General features: G+C 44.4%; 1 protein-coding gene across 5 annotated transcripts in view; it reads right to left on the bottom strand.

Moving 5' to 3' along the window:
* Window positions 1-21,945, bottom strand: part of SLC25A16 (solute carrier family 25 member 16) — a 35,954-nt gene that overhangs the window by 7,994 nt on the left and 6,015 nt on the right. For 2 of the 5 annotated variants that reach the window (XM_039478408.2, XM_074382321.1), the window contains exons 2-6: window positions 20,276-20,368; window positions 12,144-12,277; window positions 9,576-9,639; window positions 5,335-5,456; window positions 5,018-5,084 (exon numbers count right to left, since the gene is read on the bottom strand). In XM_039478408.2, the coding sequence (XP_039334342.2) occupies window positions 5,018-5,084; window positions 5,335-5,456; window positions 9,576-9,639; window positions 12,144-12,277; window positions 20,276-20,368 (480 nt within the window). Of the gene's footprint in view, window positions 1-5,017; window positions 5,085-5,334; window positions 5,457-9,575; window positions 9,640-12,143; window positions 12,297-18,990; window positions 19,107-20,275; window positions 21,590-21,945 lie in introns of those variants that run through there. The other 3 variants (XM_074382323.1, XM_039478409.2, XM_074382322.1) reach the window with 3 other exon arrangements.

Consider the following 21,945-nt stretch of genomic DNA (forward strand, 5'->3'; position numbering starts at 1 on the left):
AAGATGTTTATCAATAAATATGAAAATCAAGCAGTCCTCCCAATTAACGATTACTCAAGATATTGTGATGTTGCCGGGCGCAGTGGCTCAAGCCTGTAATCCCAGCACTTTGGGAGGCCGAGGCGGGCGGATCACAAGGTCGAGAGATCAAGACCATCCTGGTCAACATGGTGAAACCCTGTCTCTACTAAAAATACAAAAAATTAGCTGGGCATGGTGGCGCGTGCCTGTAATCCCAGCTACTCAGGAGGCTGAGGCAGGAAAATTCCCTGAACCCAGGAGGCGGAGGTTGCGGTGAGCCAAGATCGCGCCATTGCACTCCAGCCTGGGTAACAAGAGCGAAACTCGGTCTAAAAAAAAAAAAGATATTGTGATGTTTATTGAATTGACCAGGTGCAGTGGCTCACGTCTGTAATCCCAGCACTTTGAGAGGCCCATGTGGGTGGACCACTTGAGACCAGGAGTTCAAGACCACCCTGACCAAAATGGTGAAACCCGTCTCTACTAAAAATACAAAAACTAGCCGGGCGTGGTGGCTCAAGCCTGTAATCCCAGCACTTTGGGAGGCTGAGGCGGGTGGATCACGAGGTCAAGAGATCGAGACCGTCCTGGTCAATATGGTGAAACCCCGTCTCTACTAAAAACACACAAAAAATTAGCTGGGCATGGTGGCACGTGCCTGTAATCCCAGCTACTCAGGAGGCTGAGGCAGGAGAATTGCCTGAACCCAGGAAGCGGAGGTTGCGGTGAGCCGAGATCGCGCCATTGCACTCCAGCCTGGGTAACAAGAGCGAAACTCCGTCTCAAAAAAAAAAAAAAATACAAAAACTAGCCAGGCGCAGTGGCACATGCTTGTAATCCCAGCTACTTGGGAGGCTGAGACAGGAGAATGGCTTGACACGGGGAAGGGGAGGTTGCAGTGAGCAGAGATCATGCTATGGCACTCCAGCATGGGTGACAGAGTAAGATTCCATCTGGGGGAAAAAAAAAAAAAAAGATGGCCAGGCGCAGTGGCTCAGGCCTGTAATCCAAGTACTTTGGGAGGCAGGCGAATCACAAGGTCAGGAGATCAAGACCACCTGGCCAATATGGTGAAACCCTCATCTCTACTAAAATACAAAGAAATTAGCTGGGCATGGCGGCATGTGCCTGTAATCTCAGCTACTTGGAAGGCTGAGGCAGAAGAATTACAAGAACCTGGGAAGCAGAGGTTGCAGTGAACTGAGATCACGCCACTGCACTCCAGCCTGGGCAACAGAGCAAGATTCCATCTCAAAAAAAACAAAAAAGAACAAAAATTAGCTGTGCATGGTGGTGGACACCTATAGTAGCTACTCAGGAAGCTAAGGCAACAAAATCTCTTGAACACGGGAGGCGGAGCCAAGATCACACCTGGACAACAGAGTAAGACCTTATCTCAAAAAAGAAAAAAAAGATATTGTGATATTTATTACATTGAAAAATTGCCGGGCGCGGTGGCTCAAGCCTGTAATCCCAGCACTTTGGGAGGCCGAGGCGGGTGGATCACGAGGTCGAGAGATCGAGACCATCCTGGTCAACATGGTGAAACCCCGTCTCTACTAAAGGTGCAAAAAATTAGCTGGGCATGGTGGCGTGTGCCTGTAATCCCAGCTACTTAGGAGGCTGAGGCAGGAGAACTGCCTGAGCCCAGGAGGCGGAGGTTGCGGTGAGCCGAGATCGTGCCATTGCACTCCAGCCTGGGTAACAAGGGCGAAACTCCATCTCAAAAAAATAAATAAATAAATAAATAAATAAAAATAAATTTTAAAAAAATGAAAAAAATATATATATAAAGATACTTTATTTCCTTAAAGAGAGAGGGTCTCACTCTGTCACCCAGGCCGGAGTGCCGTAGTACCTCACTGCAGCCTCAAACTCCTGGGCTCAAGTGATCCTCCCACCTCAGCCTCTTGAGTAGCTGTAATTATGGCATTGTGCCACCATGGCCAGATAACTTTCGAAATCTTTTGTAGATATGGAGGTCTTGCTTTGCTTCCCAGGCTGGTCTCAAAGGCTTGGCTCCAAGGGATCCTCCCATCTTGGACTCTCAAAGTGGTGGGATTATAGTTGTTAAATCAGTGCCCAGCCTTAAAAAAACAGTTAATGTTTGCTTAAAAAGATGTGAGTACCAACAAATATTCAGTTTAGGATAATATCTCAATATAAAATTCTTATAATCTTTTTTTTTTTTTTTTTTTGAAACAGAGTTTCACTTTTTTGCCCAGTCTGGAGTACAATGGTGTGATCTCGGTTCACTGCAACCTAACCCTCCCGGGTTCAAGCAATTCTCCTGCTTCAGCCTCCCGAGTAGCTGAGATTACAGGCATGTGCCATCACTCCCAGCTAATTTTTTGTATTTTTAGTAGAGACGGGGTTTCTCCATGTTGATCAGACTGGTATCAAACTTCCAACCTCAGGTGATCTGCCTGCCTCAGCCTCCCAAAGTTCTGGGATTACAGGCATGAGCCACCATGCCCAGCCAAGAAGAGAATATTAAATAAAATGGTGCAAGGTCAGAAGTGAAGAAAAAACAAAAATTCCTTTACAAAGAAAACAAATACTTCCAAACAGATTAGGGGCATACATATAAAAGGCTAAACATTAAAAATCATTCTCAGAAGAAAAAATATTTTTGACACAATTAAGGACTATCTGTAAAAGAATAGATTGATGCATTCAACTACCTTAAAATTTGAATTTCTGAACCACTAGAACAGCTACAAAAAAAAAAAAAAAAAAAGGCCGGGTGCAGTGGCTCATGCCTATGATCCCAGCATTTTGGGAGGCTGAGGTGGGTGAACCAACTGAGGTCAGGAGTTCGAGATCACCCTGACTAACATCATGAAACCCCATCTGTACTAGAAATAAAAAAATTACCCAGTAGTGGCGAGTGCCTGTATTCCCAGCTACTTGGGAGGCTGAGACAGGAGAATTGCTTGAACCCAGGAGGCAGAGGTTGCAGTGAGCTGAAATCATGCCACCGTACTCCAGCCTGGGTGACACAGAAAGACCCAGTTTCAAAAAAAAAAATTTTTTTTTCCAAACTGGACGGGGTCTTTGTCATTCAGGCTGGAGTACAGTGGCATAATCACAGCTAACTGTAGCTTCAACCTCCTGGGCTCAGGCAATACTCTTCTTTCAGCTTGTTAAGTAGCTGGGACAACAGGCATACACCACCAAGTGTATGGCTAATTTTTTTTTTTTTTTGAGGCGGAGTTTCACTCCTGTTACCCAGGCTGGAGTGCAATGGCGCGATCTTGGCTCACCGCAGCCTCCACCTCCTGGGTTCAGGCAATTCTCCTGCCTCAGCCTCCTGAGTAGCTGGGATTACAGGCATGCGCCACCATGCCCAGCTAATGTTTTGTATTTTTAGTAGAGACGGGGTTTCACCATGTTGACCAGGATGGTCTCGATCTCTTGACCTTGTGATCCACCCACCTCAGCCTCCCAAAGTGCTGGGATTACAGGTTTCAGCCACCGCACCCAGCCAAGTATGGCTAATTTTAAAAAATTATTTGTTTCAGATCTCATGAGACTTAAAGAAAAACAAACAACAAAAAAATTATTTGTAGAGACAGATTCTCCCCATGTTGCCAAGGCTGGTCTCAAATTCCTGGGCTTAAGTAATCCTCCTGCCTCAGCCTCCCAAAGTGCTGAGATTATACATGTGAGCCACCCTGCCTGGCCATACCACATTTTAGTTTGCTATTAGTGCACTGTTTTTTGTTTGTTTGTTTGTTTGATTTTTAGAGACAGGGTCTCACTCTGTCACCTAGGAAGCCATTATTTTGGATGAAGCTCCTGCACTAGGCCCTAACAGACCAGACTAAAAATCAAAACAGAGTCACCCATGATTAAGGTCCACACTACCAAACTAAAACTAATTGTTATCTGACTTCCTGAGAAATTAGAAGAAAGAAGTAACAGCCAATTTCCCTAACAGGGCAGTTTCAATCTTGAATAAACTTGATAGTTAACTTCCCTCTGCTTTATTTATTTATTTTTTTGGAGATGGAGTCACCTTCACTCAGGCTGGAGTGCAGTGCCATGATCTCAGCTCACTGCAACTTCTGCTTCCCAGGTTCAAGCAATTCTCCTGCCTCAGCCTCCCAAGTAGCTGGGATTACAGGCATGTGCCACCACGCTTGGGTAATTTTTATATTTTTAATATAGGTGGGGTTTTACCATATTGGCCAGGCCGGTCTTGAACTCAGGACCTCAGGTGATCCACCCGCCTTGGCCTCCCAAAGTGCTGGGATTACAATCAAGAGCCACCACACCAGGCTCCTTCTACTTTAATGTGTATACAGAAAAGTTAGCCTAATGTAACCTAAAGTTAACTAGTGATTTTTCTATTTTATTCACCCTGTCCCCAATTTCCAAGGATAGTAACTGTGAACTGAGCACCCTGCTTGTTCATTGTTTCTGCTTTCTTCAACCTTTTCTCTATATAAAATAAATTCCAGTCAGGCGGGATGGCTCACACCTGTAATCCCAACATTTTGGGAGGCCAAGGCGGGTGCCAAGAGATTAAAACCAATGGCTGGCCGTGGTGGCCAACGCCTGTAATCCAAGCACTTTGGAGGCCAAAGTGGGCGGATCACCTGAGGTCGGGAGTTCAAGACCAGCCTGACCAACATGGTGAAACGCCATCTTAAAAAAATAAAATAAAATAAAATAAAAACCAATCCGGCCAACATCGTGAAACCCCATCTTTATATACAAAAATTAGCTGGGCATGGTGGCGTGTGCCTGTAGTCCCAGCTACTCAGGAGGCTGAGGCAGGAGAATTGCCTGAACCCAGGAGGCAGAAGTTGTGGTGAGCCGAGATCGTGCCATTGCACTCCAGCCTGGGTAACAAGAGCGAAACTCCGTCTCAAAAAAAAAAAAAAAGTACTTAACAGATAGCATCTTTTTATATTACCATTTCAGAAAAAAAAAAGAAGGTAACAAATTTTAACGTACATATTAAGATTCTGGCAAATTTGAAACATACCTGCATATGGAGCCATTCCTAAAATAGTAGGCATCAGGCCTCTGTAAAATCCGAAGAAACCACCTTCCTTTTGAGTGAAGAAAAATTGCAAGTGAGATTACATTGTGCTCATTATGATAAACATCAAAAATAAAATCACACTTTATAATAGAAAAATTATGCTGGGATCCACCCTGAAACACAAAGATGTGCTTTCATAATTATTGTTATTAACATCAATAATTGTAAGTAAAAGAATAATTATTTACATAACATTCAAAATATTTTCCTAAGTATAAAAGGGCACGTTATAGATGAGGAAGGTAAGTATGAAATACCTTTGCATAAATAGTTCTGAACGCATGAATAATTCCTGTATAGGTGTGTTCCCCTTTCACCTGGAATGCTAGGCGGACCCTAACCATGTCAAGAGGGTAAGTACAGATAACTGCTGTCATACCTGAAAAGAAAGTAGAAACTTAAAGGTAAAAAAAATTTTTAATATACACATATATTTTCCTATCATTAATAGTATTCTTAATATTATAACAATGGTAAAAACACAATGAAATCAAAGGTGATATTACTGACAGAATCATGCCATATCATTAGACGGAAAACAACTTAGTAAGTGAAGGGTCAGTTTGTAAAAACATTTTCGCCGGGCGCGGTGGCTCAAGCCTGTAATCCCAGCACTTTGGGAGGCCGAGGCGGGTGGATCACAAGGTCGAAAGATCGAGACCATCCTGGTCAACATGGTGAAACCCCGTCTCTACTAAAAATACAAAAAAACTAGCTGGGCATGGTGGCACGTGCCTGTAATCCCAGCTACTCGGGAGGCTGAGGCAGGAGAATTGCCTGAACCCAGGAGGCGGAGGTTGCGGTGAGCCGAGATCGCGCCATTGCACTCCAGCCTGGGTAACAAGAGCGAAACTCCGTCTCAAAAAAAAAAAAAAAAAAAAAAAAAACCATTTTCAAGTTCTTCCCACTGTGAAGTTATACTGTTAACACCAAAATGGTCTAACTAGATCATGAGGTTTTTTTTTTTAAATTATTCTACAATTTATGTATTTCCAGTCTGGATATCAGAAAGGAAACACAGTAGGTCCTCCTGATCCATGGTTTCCACATCCATGGATTCAAGTAACCATGGATGGAAAATGTAGTGAGGTCTACAATGGTTGAATCTGTGCTGAACATGTACAGACTTTTTGGTCACTATTTCCTAAAACATATAGTATAAAAATTACTTGCATAGCAATTACCTTATAATAGGCATAATAATCTATATTCAGTCCAACACCATCTATTTCTTCATTCCTTTTCCCATGTTCCAAACTTTCTAGTTACTGGTTCAAAGTAGCTTAATAAAAAAATTACTGTGGGAGCTGGGTGCGGTAGATCATGCCTATAGTCCTAGCACTCTGGGAGGCCAAGGCAGGTGGATCACCTGAGGTCAGGAGTTCAAGACCAGCCTGGCCAACATGGCGAAACCCCGTATCTACTAAAAATATAAAAATTAGCTAGGCGTGGTGGCAAGCACCTGTAATCCAGCTACTTGGGAGGCTGAGGCAGGAGAATCACTTGAACCCAGGAGGCGGAGGTTGCAGTCATCCAAGATTGTGCCACTTCACTCCAGCCCGGGTGACAAGAGTAAAACTACCTCTAAAAAAAGCAGGGGGAGGGGGCGGGGAGAAGAGAAAAGAAGATCACTATGAGAATTAATGTAGTAGTTAAATAATGAATTGGCAAGAAACAAGAACACGCAGAAATTTGTAAAGGTAAAGGAGGTGGGCAGGTGTCGTGACTTACTCCCTTCAATCCTAGCACTTTGGGAGCCTGAGGTGGGCAGATCACTTGAGCCCAAAAATTCAAGAACAGCCTGGCACAATTGAAAAATAGGCCAGGTGGGCCAGGCGTGGTGGCTCACACCTGTAATCCAAGCACTTTGGAGGCCAAAGCGGGCGGATCACCTGAAGTCAGAAGTTCAAGACCAGCCTGACCAACATGGTGAAACCCCATCTTTAAAAGAATAGGCCAGGCACAGTGGATCACGCCTTTAATCGCAGCACTTTGGGAGGCCGAAGTGGGTAGATCACTTGAGGACAGGAGTTCAAGACCAGTCTGGCCAACATGGTAAAACCCTGTCTCTACTAAAAATACAAAAAATTAGCTGGGCATGGTGGCACGTGCCTGTAATCCCAGCTACTCAGGAGGCTGAGGCAGGAGAATTGCCTGAACCCAGGAGGCAGAGGTTACGGTGAGCCAAGATCGCACTATTGCACTCCAGCCTGAGTAACAAGAGCAAAACTCCGCCTCAAAAAGAAAAAAAGAAAAAAAATTATTCCATCCATCCCTCATTCCCTCTATAAAAGAAAACATAAGGGCCGGGCGCGGTGCCTCAAGCCTGTAATCCCAGCACTTAGGGAGGCTGAGGCGGGTGGATCACCAGGTCAAGGGATCAAGACTATCCTAGTCAACATGGTGAAACCCTGTCTCTACTAAAGATACAAAAAATTAGCTGGGCATGGTGGCGCATGCCTGTAATCCCAGTTACTCGGGAGACTGAGGCAGGAGAATTGCCTGAACCCAGGAGGCGGAGGTTGCGGTGAGCCGAGATTGCGCCATTGCACTCCAGCCTGAGTAACAAGAACAAAACTCCACCTCAAAAAAAAAAAAAAAAAAAAGTAAACATAAGATCAACATGGCCAAAACAAATACTTTTAGTAGGAAGCATGACTAAATGTCTTTATCTTAGAATGGGGAGGGAATTTCTTTTTTTCTTTTTTTTTTTTTTTTTTTTTTGAGGCGGAGTTTCACTCTTGTTACCCAGGCTGGAGTGCAATGGCGCGATCTCGGCTCACCGCAACCTCCGCCTCCTGGGTTCAGGCAATTCTCCTGCCTCAGCCTCCTGAGTATCTGGGATTACAGGCACACGCCACCATGCCCAGCTAATTTTTTGTATTTTTAGTAGAGACGGGGTTTCACCATGTTGACCAGGATGGTCTCGATCTCTCGACCTCGTGATCCACCCGCCTCGGCCTCCCAAAGGGCTGGGATTACAGGCTTGAGCCACCGCGCCCGGCCGGGGAGGGAATTTCTAAACAAAACACAAAATTAAGAAGCAAGAGAGGAAAAACTAACATGTTTGGCCATGTAAAACTTCTGCATAGGGAAAAAAATTTTCAATGATTGTTTTTTTTTAATCATAAAACCAAGTCAAATCTAAAACTGGGAAATAAAATATTACCAATCTCTCACAGAAAAACAACTAATGTCCTAATTCCCAAACTCATAAAAATGAATACTTAAAAAACTGAAATAGGTCAGGTTTGAGGAGTTTGAGACCAGCCAGGGCAACATGACAAAAGCCCATCTCTACAGAAAATATAAAAATTAGCTCAGTGTGATGGCATGGCCTGTAGTCCCAGATACTTCTGGGAGGTTGAGATAGAAGGATGGCTTGAGCCTGGGAGGTGAAGGTTGCAGTGAATTGTGGTCATACCACTGCACTCCAGGCTGGGCAACAGAGCCAGATCCTGTCTCAAAAAAGAAGAGAGGAAAAGAGAGGAAGGGAGGAGAAGAGATGGGGGGAGGGGAGAGAAGAAGGAAAGGAAAGGAGAGGAAAGGGGAAGAAAAGGAATGGCTAATGGTGGTTGTCTTAGAGAATGCAACTATTTTTACTGTATAGGAGTATTTATTACTATAGTCATTATAATTTTTTACAATCTTTTTAAAGAAAAAAGATAAAGAATTAAAAAAAAAAGAGAAAACATAAATTTTGAAAAGTAATGGCTAATCCAAATGAGGTACAGTGGTGATTAAAACTCATGGATCAGGCCGGGCGCGGTGGCTCAAGCCTGTAATCCCAGCACTTTGGGAGGCCGAGGCGGGTGGATCACAAGGTCGAGAGATCGAGACCAACCTGGTCAACATGGTGAAACCCCGTCTCTACTAAAAATACAAAAAATTAGCTGGGCATGGTGGCGCGTGCCTGTAATCCCAGCTACTCAGGAGACTGAGGCAGGAGAATTGCCTGAGCCCAGGAGGCGGAGGTTGCGGTGAGCCGAGATCGTGCCATTGCACTCCAGCCTGGGTAACAAGAGCGAAACTCCGTCTCAAAAAAAAAAAAAAAAAAAAAAAAAAAAACTCATGGATCACAGTAAGTTACAGGTTTCTTTGTTTTTCTCCACTCCCACTGTGTTACATGACTAGCCTTCAAAAACATTTTTTCAATTTTTAAAAATTTCCAAAATTAGAATTGTCAAAGAGAATGCAAGCTTTTCACACAGTTTTGAGACTATTCCTCATCTACTATAAAAAGACTCTTTTCCAGTTGGGGTACTAATGATTTCACATATAACTGAGTATAAAAAAACAACAAATGTGTGCGATTAAATCAATGTCACACTTTTTAAAAAAAATACGTTTCTTTTTTTTAAGGATTCACACAGGAAAAAAAATACAGGACACCTGCAATCTGTGCTTTCCCTAATGCCACACATATAACCTAAACCAAATCAAGTCTTTTAATACAAAATTAATTTGTCAGAAATAAAATATACCTAACACCTCTTACCTGCCATGGATCCAGCCATTAATCTATGCACATGACCTGAAACTCCCAGCTTTGTAGTAATAAGCTAGAAAACAAGAACACTGAATTAAATGAGATATTTTTAAAATCCTGCCCATTTCACTGTTGGTTTTTTTTTCGTTTTTTTCTTGAAACGGAGTTTCGCTCTTGTTACCCAGGCTGGAATGCAATGGCACGATCTCGGCTCACCGCAACCTCCGCCTCCTGGGTTCAGGCAATTCTCCTGCCTCAGCCTCCTGAGTAGCTGGGATTACAGGCACATGCCACCATGCCCAGCTAATTTTTTCTATTTTTAGTAGGGACGGGGGTTTCACCAGGTTGACCAGGATGGTCTCGATCTCTCAACCTCGTGATCCACCCGCCTCAGCCTCCCAAAGTGCTGGGATTACAGGCTTGAGCCACCGCGCCCGGCCCGTTTTTTTGTTTTTTTTTTTTTTGAGACGGAGTTTCATTCTTGTTACCCAAGCTGGATTGCAATGGCACGATCTCGGCTAACCGCAACCTCCGCCTCCTGGGTTCAGGCAATTCTCCTGCCTCAACCTCCTGAGTAGCTGGGACTACAGGCACGCACCACCATGCCCAGCTAATGTTTTTGCATTTTTAGTAGAGACGGGGTTTCACCATGTTGACCAGGATGGTCTCAATCTCTTGACCTCGTAATCCACACGCCTCAGCCTCCCAAAGTGCTGGGATTACAGGCTTGAGCCACCGCGCCTGGCTATTTTTATCTTCTTTAAAGATACTCTAGGTTTCATTCATTAAGAGTAAGCATAGGCAGTGGCTCATGCCTGTAATCCTAGCACTTTGGGAGGCTGAGGTGGGAGGATGGATCACAAGGTCAGGAGTTGAAGACCAGCCTGGCCAATGCAGTGAAACCCCATCTCTAATAAAAATACAAAACTTAGGGCCGGGCGCGGTGGCTCAAGCCTGTAATCTCAGCACTTTGGGAGGCCGAGGCGGGTGGATCACAAGGTCGAGAGATCGAGACCAACCTGGACAACATGGTGAAACCCCGTCTCTACTAAAAATACAAAAAATTAGCTGGGCATGGTGGCGTGTGCCTGTAATCCCAGCTACTCAGGAGGCTGAGGCAGGAGAATTGCCTGAACCCAGGAGGCGGAGGTTGCGGTGAGCCGAGATCGCGCCATTGCACTCCAGCCTGGGTAACAAGAGCTAAACTCCGTCTCAAAAAAAAAAAAAAAAAAAAAAAAAAAATACAAAACTTAGCTGGGTGTGGTGGTGGGCGCCTGTAATCCCAGCTACTCAGGAAGCTGACGCAGGAATCGCTTGAACCCAAGAGACAGAGGCTGCAGTGAGCTGAGATTGCACCGCTGCAAAAAAAGAATGACCATGAAGAATTTACTCAGCTGGGGCCAGGCATGGTGGCTGACGCCTATAATGTTAGCACTTTGGGAGGCCGAGGTTGGTGGATCACCTGAGGTCAGGAGTTCAAGACCAGCGTGGCCATCATGGTAAAACCCCATCTTTAAAATAATAATAATAGTAAATAATAAATAAAAAAGAGGCCGGGCACGGTGGCTCAAGCCTGTAATCCCAGCACTTTGGGAGGCTGAGGCGGGTGGATCACGAGGTCAAGAGATCGAGACCATCCTGGTCAACATGGTGAAACCCCGTCTCTACTAAAAATACAAAACATTAGCTGGGCATGGTGGCGTGTGCCTTTAATCCCAGCTACTCAGGAGGCTGAGGCAGGAGAATTGCCTGAACCCAGGAGGCGGAGGTTGCGGTGAGCTGAGATCACGCCATAGCACTCCAGCCTGGGTAACAAGAGCGAAACTCCGTCTCAAAAAAAAAAAAAAAGTAACTTTTTGGCCTGGTACCATGGATCACGCCTGTAATCGCAACACTTTGGAAGAACAGGATCACTTGAGGCCAGGAGTTCAAGACCAGCCTGGCCAAGATGGCAAAACCGCATCTCTGCTAAAAATACAAAATTCGTCAGGCATGGTGGCACAGGCCTGTAATCCCAGTCACTCAGGAGGCTGAGGCAGGAGAATCACTTGAACTCAGGAGGCACAGGTTGCAGTGAGCCAAGATCATGCCGTTGCACTCCAGCCTGGGCAGCGAGATTCAGTCTCAAAAATTAAAAAAAATAATAATTTAACTTTTTAAAACTATGAAACTTTCATGTATTTTTTTTTTTTTTTTTTTTTTTTGAGACGGAGTTTCGCTCTTGTTACCCAGGCTGGAGTGCAATGGCGCGATCTCGGCTCACCGCAACCTCCGCCTCCTGGGTTCAGGCAATTCTCCTGCCTCAGCCTCCTGAGTAGCTGGGATTACAGGCACGTGCCACCATGCCCAGCTAATTTTTTGTATTTTTAGTAGAGACGGGGTTTCACCATGTTGGCCAGGATGGTCTCGATCTCTCGACCTCGTGATCCACCCGCCTCGGCTTCCCAAAGTGCTGGGATTACAAGCTTGAGCCACCGCGCCCAGCCAACTTTCATGTATTTTTAAATGTCCAAAGCAAATGCCTGGTCAAGCGTGCACAATATTCAAGAATGCAAAAGAGAAAAGATCAAAGTTTACCGTTTTATAATGCTCAAATGCCATAAACTGGATTGCGCCATAGGGAAAGATTCGAATCATCATTGCACCATTTCCTTTATACAATCCAAGGAATCCTTCTTTTCGGGGAACAGCAAACAATGCAGAAAATACTCCTGTTTTTGAAGAAAAATGCTGTTAAAAAAGAGAAAATTATCTAAATCTGTGATAAGTACAAATAAAGATAATTGTGCTATCACTCAGGATAATTTTGCTTGAAGGATTACATGAATAGTAATTTCTATAAAACAGTTAAACCTACTAAAAATACATCATATATCCAAATTAGATAAAAAAGCACACCTCATGTAATATAAAACCTACCGTAGAAACAACTACAAATTATAGCAAATTTAATTTGTAACTATAGCAAATTATATTAAACTGCAGCAATCTAAAATATTAACAACAGAAATATATGCAATGTCCACGTTTGAACTGAAGACAATCTATCTGGAAGGATAAATTGCAGGTACTTATTAACATCCAAAAGATATATCCCAGAAGTATTTTATAATAAGCATATATATAAATGGACTAACATTTTGTTAAGAAAAATTCTGGCGGGGCGCGGTGACTCAAACCTGTAATCTCAGCACTTTGGGAGGCCGAGGCGGGTGGATCACGAGGTCAAGAGATCGAGACCATCCTGGTCAACATGGTGAAACCCCGTCTCTACTAAAAATACAAAAAATTAGCTGGCCATGGTAACATGTGCCTGTAATCCCAGCTACTCAGGAGGCTGAGGCAGGAGAATTGCCTGAACCCAGGAGGCGGAGGTTGCGGTGAGCTGAGATCGCGCCATTGCACTCCAGCCTGGGTAACAAGAGCAAAACTCCGTCTAAAAAAAATAATAATAATAATTCTGGCCAGGCACAGTGGCTGTAATCCCAGCACTTTGGGAGGCCAAGGCAGGTGGATCACCTGAGGTCAGGAATTTGGGCAACATGGTAAAACCCTGTCTCTACTAAAAATACAAAAATTAGGCAGGCATGGTGTCCTGGGCCTGTAAATCCAGCTACTCGGAAGGCTGAAGCAGGAGAATTGCTTGAACTGGGAGGCAGAGGTTGCAGGGCCGAGATCCCGCCACTGCACTCCAGCCTGGGTGGTACAGTAAGACTCCACCTCAAAAAAACAAATTAACAAAAAAGGTAATTGCTTGTTTGAACAAAAATTACGGTAATGCATTCTGGATTTTATGACATATGTAAAAATTAAAACGCATGACTATAACAACACAAAGAACAGCTCATACCAATACAAGTGTCAATTCATCAAGAGAACAGAGGATACAAAACATGGATATTCTATTAAAATTTCCTCCTGGCTACCCCTTCTCCCATCTGCAGGGAAGTGGCGGGGGAGGGGAACACGACTTCCTCTTGCAGGAAGCAGAAACAAAAGGTTAAGTCCTATTTAATTTGATTCAAAAGTATTTGTAATAGCGGGTGCGGTGGCTCACACTTGTAATCCCAGCACTTTGGGAGGCGGAGGCGGGCAGATCACCTGAAGTCAGCGGTTCGAGACCAACCTGGCCAATATGGTGAAACCCCATCTCAAGAAAAAAAAAAAAAAGAAGTATTTGTAACAATTAAAGGGTGATCAAATTTAGAACAATGATTACCTAGCAGACACAGGAAGGCTAATGATAAGGTAGAGGTGCCAAGGGGGTGTCAACTACACTGACAATGTTTATTTCCAAAGTGCTATTGTAGATCTACATATGTTTCTTATGTTATTACTTAAAATATTTTTATTGTGGCTGGGTGCCGTGGCTCACGCCTGTTATCCTAGCACTTTGGGAGGCCAAGGTGGGTGGATCACTTGAGGTCAGGAGTTCAAGACCAGCCTGGCCATCATGGTGAAACTCCATCTTAAAAAATAATAACAAAAAAAAAAAAAGAAAAGAAAAAGATGTTTTTATTGTCACAAATTTTTTTTTTTTAAAGTCTCGCTCTACGCCGGGCGCGGTGGCTCAGGCCTGTAATCCCAGCACTTTGGGAGGCCGAGGCGGGTGGATCACGAGGTCAAGAGATCGAGACCATCCTGGTCAACATGGTGAAACCCCGTCTCTACTAAAGGTGCAAAAAATTAGCTGGGCATGGTGGTGCGTGCCTGTAATCCCAGCTACTCCGGAGGCTGAGGCAGGAGAATTTCCTGAACCCAGGAGGCGGAGGTTGCGGTGAGCCGAGATCGTGCCATTGCACTCCAGCCTGGGTAACAAGAGCGAAACTCCGTCTCAAAAAAAAAAAAAAAAAAAAAAAAAAGTCTCGCTCTGTGACTAGGTTGGAGAGCAGTGGCGTGATCTGGGTCACAGCAACCTCCACCTCCTGGGTTCAGTGATTCTACTACTCAGCCTCATGAGCAGATGGAATTAGAGGCATGCATCACCACACCCAGCTAATTTTTGTATTTTTAGTAGAGGCAGGGTTTCACCATGTTGGCCAGGATGATCTCAATCTCCTGACCTCATGATCTAACCGCCTCGGCCTCCCAAAAGTGCTGAGATTACAGGCGTGAGCCACTGCACCCAGCAGATACAGCACTTCTAAAAAAGGGGCCAGGTGCTGTGGCTCATGTCTGTAATTCCAGCACTTGGGAGACAGAGGCAGCAGATCACTTAAGGTCAGGAGTTCGAGACCAGCCTGACCAACATAGTGAAATCCTGTCTCTACTATAAAGAAAAATTAGCTGGACGTGGTGGCGGGTGCCTGTAATCCCAGCTACTGGGGAGGCAGAAGCAAGAGAACTGTTTGAACCCAGGTGTCAGAAGTTTCAGTGAGCCGAGATCACACTACTGCATTCCAGCATGGACAACAAGGGTGAAACTCTATCTCTATTTTTTTTTTTTTTTTTTGAGACGGAGTTTCGCTCGTTACCCAGGCTGGAGTGCAATGGAGCGATCTCGGCTCACCGCAACCTCCAACTCCGGGTTCAGGCAATTCTCCCACCTCAGCCTCCTGAGTAGCTGGGATCACAGGCACGCGCCACCATGCCCAGCTAATTTTTTGTATTTTTAGTAGAGACGGGGTTTCACCATGTTGACCAGGATGGTCTCGATCTCTTGACCTTGTGATCCACCCGCCTCGGCCTCCCAAAGTGCTGGGATTACAGGCTTGAGCCACCGTGCCTGGCCAACTCTATCTCAAAAAAACAAAACAAATGGGGACCAGGAGAAATTTTAAATATACTCCTTCCTTATAATATGAACAAAGGCCGGGATTAGCTGGGATTATGGGTGGTGCACACCCATAATCCCAGCTAATCAGAAGGCTGAGGCAGGAAAATCACTTGAATCCAGGAGACAGAGATTGCAGTGAGCTGAGGTTGCACCACTGCACTCCAGCCTGGGCAACAGAGCAAGACTCTGTCTAAAAAATAAATAAATAAAAATATAAATAAATAAATAAGCTGGGTGTGGTAGCATGCGCCTGTACTCCTAGCTACATGGGAGGCTGAGGCAGGAGAACTGCTTCAACCTGGAGGGCCAAGGTTGAGCAAACTGATATCGCACCATAGCACTCCAGCTTGGGTGACAAGAGTAAAACTATATCTCAAAAACTTTTTTTTTTTTTTTTTTCAATGTGCCCGGCCAAATTTTTATTTTTTATTTATTTATTTTTGAGACGGAGTTTCGCTTGTTACCCAGGCTGGAGTGCAATGGCGCGATCTCGGCTTACCACAACCTCCGCCTCCTGGGTTCAGGCAATTCTCCTGCCTCAGCCTCCCAAGTAGCTGGGATTACAGGCACGTGCCACCATGCCCAGCTAATCAAAAACTTTTTTAAAAAAATAATTTTTTTAGTCTGGGCGCTGTGGCTCATGCCTGTAATCCTAGCACTTTGGGAGGCCGAGGTGGGTGGACCACCTGAGGTCAGGAGTTCAAGACCAGCTTGGCCATCATGGTGAAACCCCATCTTTTTTTCTTTTTTTTTTAAGACGGAGTTTCGCTCTTGTTACCCAGGCTGGAGTGCAATGGCGCAATCTCAGCTCACCGCAACCTCCGCCTCATGGGTTCAAGCAATTCTCCTGCCTCAGCCTCCTGAGTAGCTGGGATTACAGGCACGTGCCACCATGCCCAGCTAATTTTTTGTATCTTTAGTAGAGACGGGGTTTCACCATGTTGACCAGGATGGTCTCGATCTCTCGACCTCGTGATCCACCCACCTCAGCCTCCCAAAGTGCTGGGATTACAGGCTTGAGCCACCTCGCCCGGCAAAACCCCATCTTTAAAAAAAAAAAAAAAAAAAAAAAAAAAAAAAATTAAAGTAAAATTATAGTTTTATAAGGAGTTATAATTGGTTTTTTTTTTTTGAGACGGAGTTTCGCTCTTGTTACCCAGGCTGGAGTGCAATGGCGCGATCTCGGCTCACTGCAACCTCTGCCTCCTAGGTTCAGGCAACTCTCCTGCCTCAGCCTCCTGAATAGCTGGGATTACAGGCACACACCACCATGCCCAGCTAATTTTTTGTATTTTTAGTAAAGACGGGGTTTCACCATGTTGACCAGGATGGTCTCGATCTCTTGACCTCGTGATCCAACCGCCTCAGCCTCCCAAAGTGCTGGGATTAGAGGCGTGAGCCACCACGCCCGGCCAGGAGTTATAATTCTTATTTTAAAAAAAAGAATAATTTTTAAAACTATCTTACACCTAAAAACGTGGGGAGGTACCTGGAATAAAATGCATAAGAACATTTTAAAATAAAATTAATTAAGGCCGGGCTCGGTGGCTCACTCCTGTAATCCCAGCACTTTGGGAGGCCGAAGTGGGCGGGGAGTTGGAAACCAGCCTGGCAAAGACAGTGAAACTCCGCCTCTACTAAAAATACAAAAAATTAGCCAGGCGTGGTGGCAGGCCCCTGTAATTCCAGTTTCTTCAGAGAAGGCAGAGGTTGCAGTGAGCCAACATTGCACCATTGCACTCCAGCCTGGGCGACAAGAGTGAAACTCGGTCTCAAAATAAATTAATAAATTAATTAATTAAATTAAAAGCCACCAATACAGATTTATTTTTTTGAGGGGGTATGTATATATTAAAGACAGAGGACACTCCAGATACTACTAATAGCTCATTGTTGCCGGTTGCAGTGGCTCAAGCCTGTAAACCCAGTACTTTGAGAGGCCGAGGTGGGTTCAAGACCAATATGGGCAGCATGGTGAAACCCTGTCTCTACTACAAATACAAAGATCAGCTTGGTGTGGTGATAGGCACCTGTAATCCCACCTACTCGGGAAGCTGAGGCAGGAGAATCGCTTGAACCGGGGAGGTAGAGGTTGCAGTAAGCCAAGATCATGCCACTGCATTCCAGCCTGAGCAACAGTATGAGATTCTATCTTGAAAAAAAAAAATTATTGTTGCACTCTAGGAATTCTACTCCAAATTTTGTATGCCTTGTAGGGTATACTGTAACCAGGATACACTATAATGCATGGCATGCAGGCCTATAGAGCGTGAAATCTAATGTGAATATGTAACCTGATGATTACAAATCAGGAAACAAAACAACATACATCAGCACGAGGAGGAGGTTAAAGGAATAAAAGAATCCTGTTCAGACACTGATATGCAGGGTCACTGTAAAACACCCCAAGATGTAATACCATTCATCTCCATTTTGCCCTCAACTTAGACAACAAAACAAAATAATTTCCTCCTTCCAGCTTTTCATAATCTCTCAGTAAGTTCAAACTTCTAATTCTTTCTTTCTTTTTTTTGAGGCAGACTCACTCTGCCGCCCAGGCTGGAGTACAGTGGCACAATCAAACCTCACTGCAGCCTCAAATTCTTGGGCTCAAGCAAGCCTCCCACCTCAGCCTCCCAAAAGTAGCTGGGACTACAGGAACATGCCACCACACATATTTAATTTATTTTTTTCAATTAAGATGGGATCTTACTTATTGCCCAGGCTGGAGAGCAGTGGCACAGTCTTGGCTCACTGCAACCTCTGCCTCCTGTGTTCAAGCAATTCTCCTGCCCCCGCCTCCCAAGTAGCAAAGATTACAGGTAACTGATACCACACCCAGCTAATTTTTGTATTTTTGGTAGCAACAGGGTTTCACCAGGTTGGCAGACCAGCTTCGGTAACAAATAAGACCTACTCTTTCTCTTTTTTTTTTTTTTTTTTTTTTAAGGAGGAGTTTTGCTCTTATTACCCAGACTGGAGTGCAATGGCGCGATCTCGGCTCACTGCAACCTCCGCCTCCTGGGATCAGGCAATTCTCCTGCCTCAGCCTCCTGAGTAGCTGGAATTACAGGCACGCACCACCATGCCCAGTTAATTTTTGTATTTTTTAGTAGAGACAGGGTTTCACCATGTTGACCAGGATGGTCTCGATCTCTTGACCTCGTGATCTATCCGCCTCGGCCTCCCAAAGTGCTGGGATTACAGGCGTGAGCCACCGCGCCCAGCCTCTTTCTCTTTTTTTTTCAATAAAAAATAAGAAAGGGCCGGGCACGGTAGCTCACGCCTATAATCCCAGCACTTTGGAAGGCCGAGGCAGGAGGATTACCTGAGGTCGGGCGTTTGAGACCAGCCTGACCAACATGGAGAAACCCCATCTCTACTAAATATACAAAATTAGCTGGGCTTGGTGGCACATGCCTGTAATCCCAGCTACTTGGAAGGCTGAGGCAGGAGACTCGCCTGAACCCAGGAGGCAGAGATTGCAGTGAGCTGAGATCGCACCATCACACTCCAGCCTGGGCAAGAAGTGCAAAAGTCCATCTCAAAAAAAAAAAAAGAAAGAAAGAAAGAAACCAGCCTGGCTAACATGGTGAAACCCTGTCTTTACCAAAAATACAATAATCAGCTGGACAAAGTGGTACACACCTGTAATCCCAGCTACTCAGGAGGCTGACACTGGAGAACTGCTTGAACCCAGGAGGCAGAGGTTGCCGTGAGCTAAGATCACGCCACTGCACTCCAGCCTGGGCGATAGAGCAAAACTGTCTCAAAAATAAAAATAAAAATATTGACAAGAAAATGAGTTACAATTAATATACTGCATAAATATCCATTCAGGTTTGTAACAATGACACTTTAAAAACGCAGTTGGGGCCAGGCGCAGTGGTTCATGTCTGTAATCCCAGCATTTTGGGAGGCCAAGGTGGGCAAATCACAAGGTCAAGAAATGGAGACCATCCTAGCCAATATGGTGAAACCCCATCATCTCTACTACAAATACAAAAATTAGCTGGGAATGATGATGCATGCCTGTAAGTCCCAGCTACTCAAGAGGCTGAGACAGGAGAATTGCTCAAACCCTGGAGGCAGAAGTTGCAGTGAGCCAAGATTGCACCGCTGCACTCTAGCCTGGGTAATAAAGTGAGACTTCATCTGAAAAAAAGAAGTCAATGCACTTGTAAAAAAATTTTTCTTAAGGAGTAATTATTTCAATTTTACACTTTCAAATTTCATCTCCATCTCTAATTGCATTTAAAAAATCAGACTGAGAGGGCCGGGCGCGGTGGCTCAAGCCTGTAATCCCAGCACTTTGGGAGGCCGAGGTGGGTGGATCACAAGGTCAAGAGATCGAGACCAACCTGGTCAACATGGTGAAACCCCGTCTCTACTAAAAATACAAAAAATTAGCTGGCCATGGTGGCGCGTGCCTGTAATCCCAGCTACTCAGGAGGCTGAGGCAGGAGAATTGCCTGAACCCAGGAGGCGGAGGTTGCGGTGAGCCGATATCGCGCCATTGCACTCCAGCCTGGGTAACAAGAGTGAAACTCCGTCTCAAAAAAAAGAAAAAAAAAAAAAAAAATCAGACTGAGCTGTCAAATATGTCTATGAACAATGATTCATTAATCCCAATAAACACATATTTACTTCAATGATTCCAAGATTTGGGCTAGGAAAATATCAGCTTCCTAAAATGATAATATATATAACCATTACTGGAAATCAAAGGATTACAATAGATAAGAAATACATTATTTGGAAAATTTGCCCCCTTTCCAGTTTCTGAATCTACAGAGAAAAAGAAAAGAACAAATTTGCCCCCAAACTTAAATTCCATTTTTCGTCCACTTTCCAAAATATTTTTATTGATTTTTATCTTTAGCATCTATTTTTTTTTTTGCATTTTTTTTTTCTTTAGCATCTATTAACTCACCTAAATGCTTGTAATGGTGATTGTGAGCTTGTAATAAAACTTTTACTCGATCCAATGGGGCAACTGTTGTTTTGGCACAGCATCCAGCAATACCTAAAAATTTTTCAAAAAGTCAGGAAGAAATTGCATACCATTTCTTTCCAAATGGAAATCATTATTTGTTCAGCCAGCAAACCCTCTGATCTCTAATTTAGTCACCATGAGAAAATCTACCCACTGCAAGGATATACAGATGACTGGTCCCCATTTCCTGTAACTTAGTATGATTACACTACTAAAATAGGTTTAGTTGTGTAAGTCAGCACCTAATATTTGATGAAACTGGGGATCTTGCTAAAATGTAGTTATGGAGACACACACTTAGAGGTATTTACCCAACTGCCAGGTTCTGTTCGAAGTAACCTCCTCTTCTGGATGAATTTTTCATTGAAACAATCAAGTTTTACCCATAAAATTAGTCATTCACTTATACATTCAGCAAATATGTACTTGGACCCTACAATGTGCCAATGGGCAGAAGTACAGATGAAAGCAGAATAAAATCCATACATGGGCTTTGGCATAGGTCAGAGTCCAGGCCAGCCCTTCTACGTTGGCATGCTTCTACAGTGATAATATAGACTTCTCTGCAATACTGTACATGTAGTAATGACTTGATAAACTGGGTTGATACTCTTATAAAAAGATGAATAATAGGCCAGGCACAGTACCTTACGCCTGTAATCCCAGTACTTTGGGAAGCCAAAGTGGAAAAATTACTTGAGGCTAGGAGTTTGAGACCAGCCTGGGCAACACAGTGAGACCTCATCTCTACCAAAAAAATTTTTTAATTGGCCAGGTGCAGTGGCTCATGCCTGTAATCCCAGCACTTTGGGAGGCTGAAATGGGCAGATCTCCTGAGTCAGGAGTTCAAGACCAGGCTGGCCAACATGGCAAAACCCCCATCTCTACTAAAAATACAAAATTTAGCTGGGTGTGATGGCAGGCACCTATAATCTCAGCTATTAGGGAGGCTGAGGCAGGAGAACTGCCTGAACCCAGGAGGTGGAAGTTGCAGTGAGCCAAGATCATGCCACTGCACTCCAGCATGGGTGACAAGAGCAAAATTCCATCTCAAAATAATAATAATAGGACGGGCGCTGTGGCTCAAGCCTGTAATCCCAGCACTTTGGGAGGCCTAGGCAGGTGGATCACGAGGTCGAGAGATCGAGACCATCCTGGTCAACATGGTGAAACCCCGTCTCTACTAAGAATACAAAACATTAGCTGGGCATGGTGGCACGTGCCTGTAATCCCAGCTACTCAGGAGGCTGAGGCAGGAGAATTGCTTGAACCCAGGAGGCGGAGGTTGCGGTGAGCCGAGATCGCGTCATTGCACTCCAGCCTGAGTAACAAGAGCGAAACTCCGTCTCAAAAAAAAAAAAAAAAAAAAAAAAAATCAAAATAATAATAATAAATAGACAAAAAAATTAGGCAGGCATGGTGATTTGAATCAATATTTGGAGGCTAAGGCAGGAGGACCACTTGAGCCCAGAGTTGGAGGTCACAGAGAGGTATAATTGTGCAGCTACACTCTACCCTGGGTAACAGAGCAAGATCCTGTCTTTAAAAAACAAGTCCAGAGCCGGGCGCGGTGGCTCAAGCCTGTAATCCCAGCACTTTGGGAAGCC

Source organism: Saimiri boliviensis, chromosome 12 (assembly GCF_048565385.1).
Source record: "Saimiri boliviensis isolate mSaiBol1 chromosome 12, mSaiBol1.pri, whole genome shotgun sequence".
NCBI classification, from domain to species: domain Eukaryota; kingdom Metazoa; phylum Chordata; class Mammalia; order Primates; family Cebidae; genus Saimiri; species Saimiri boliviensis.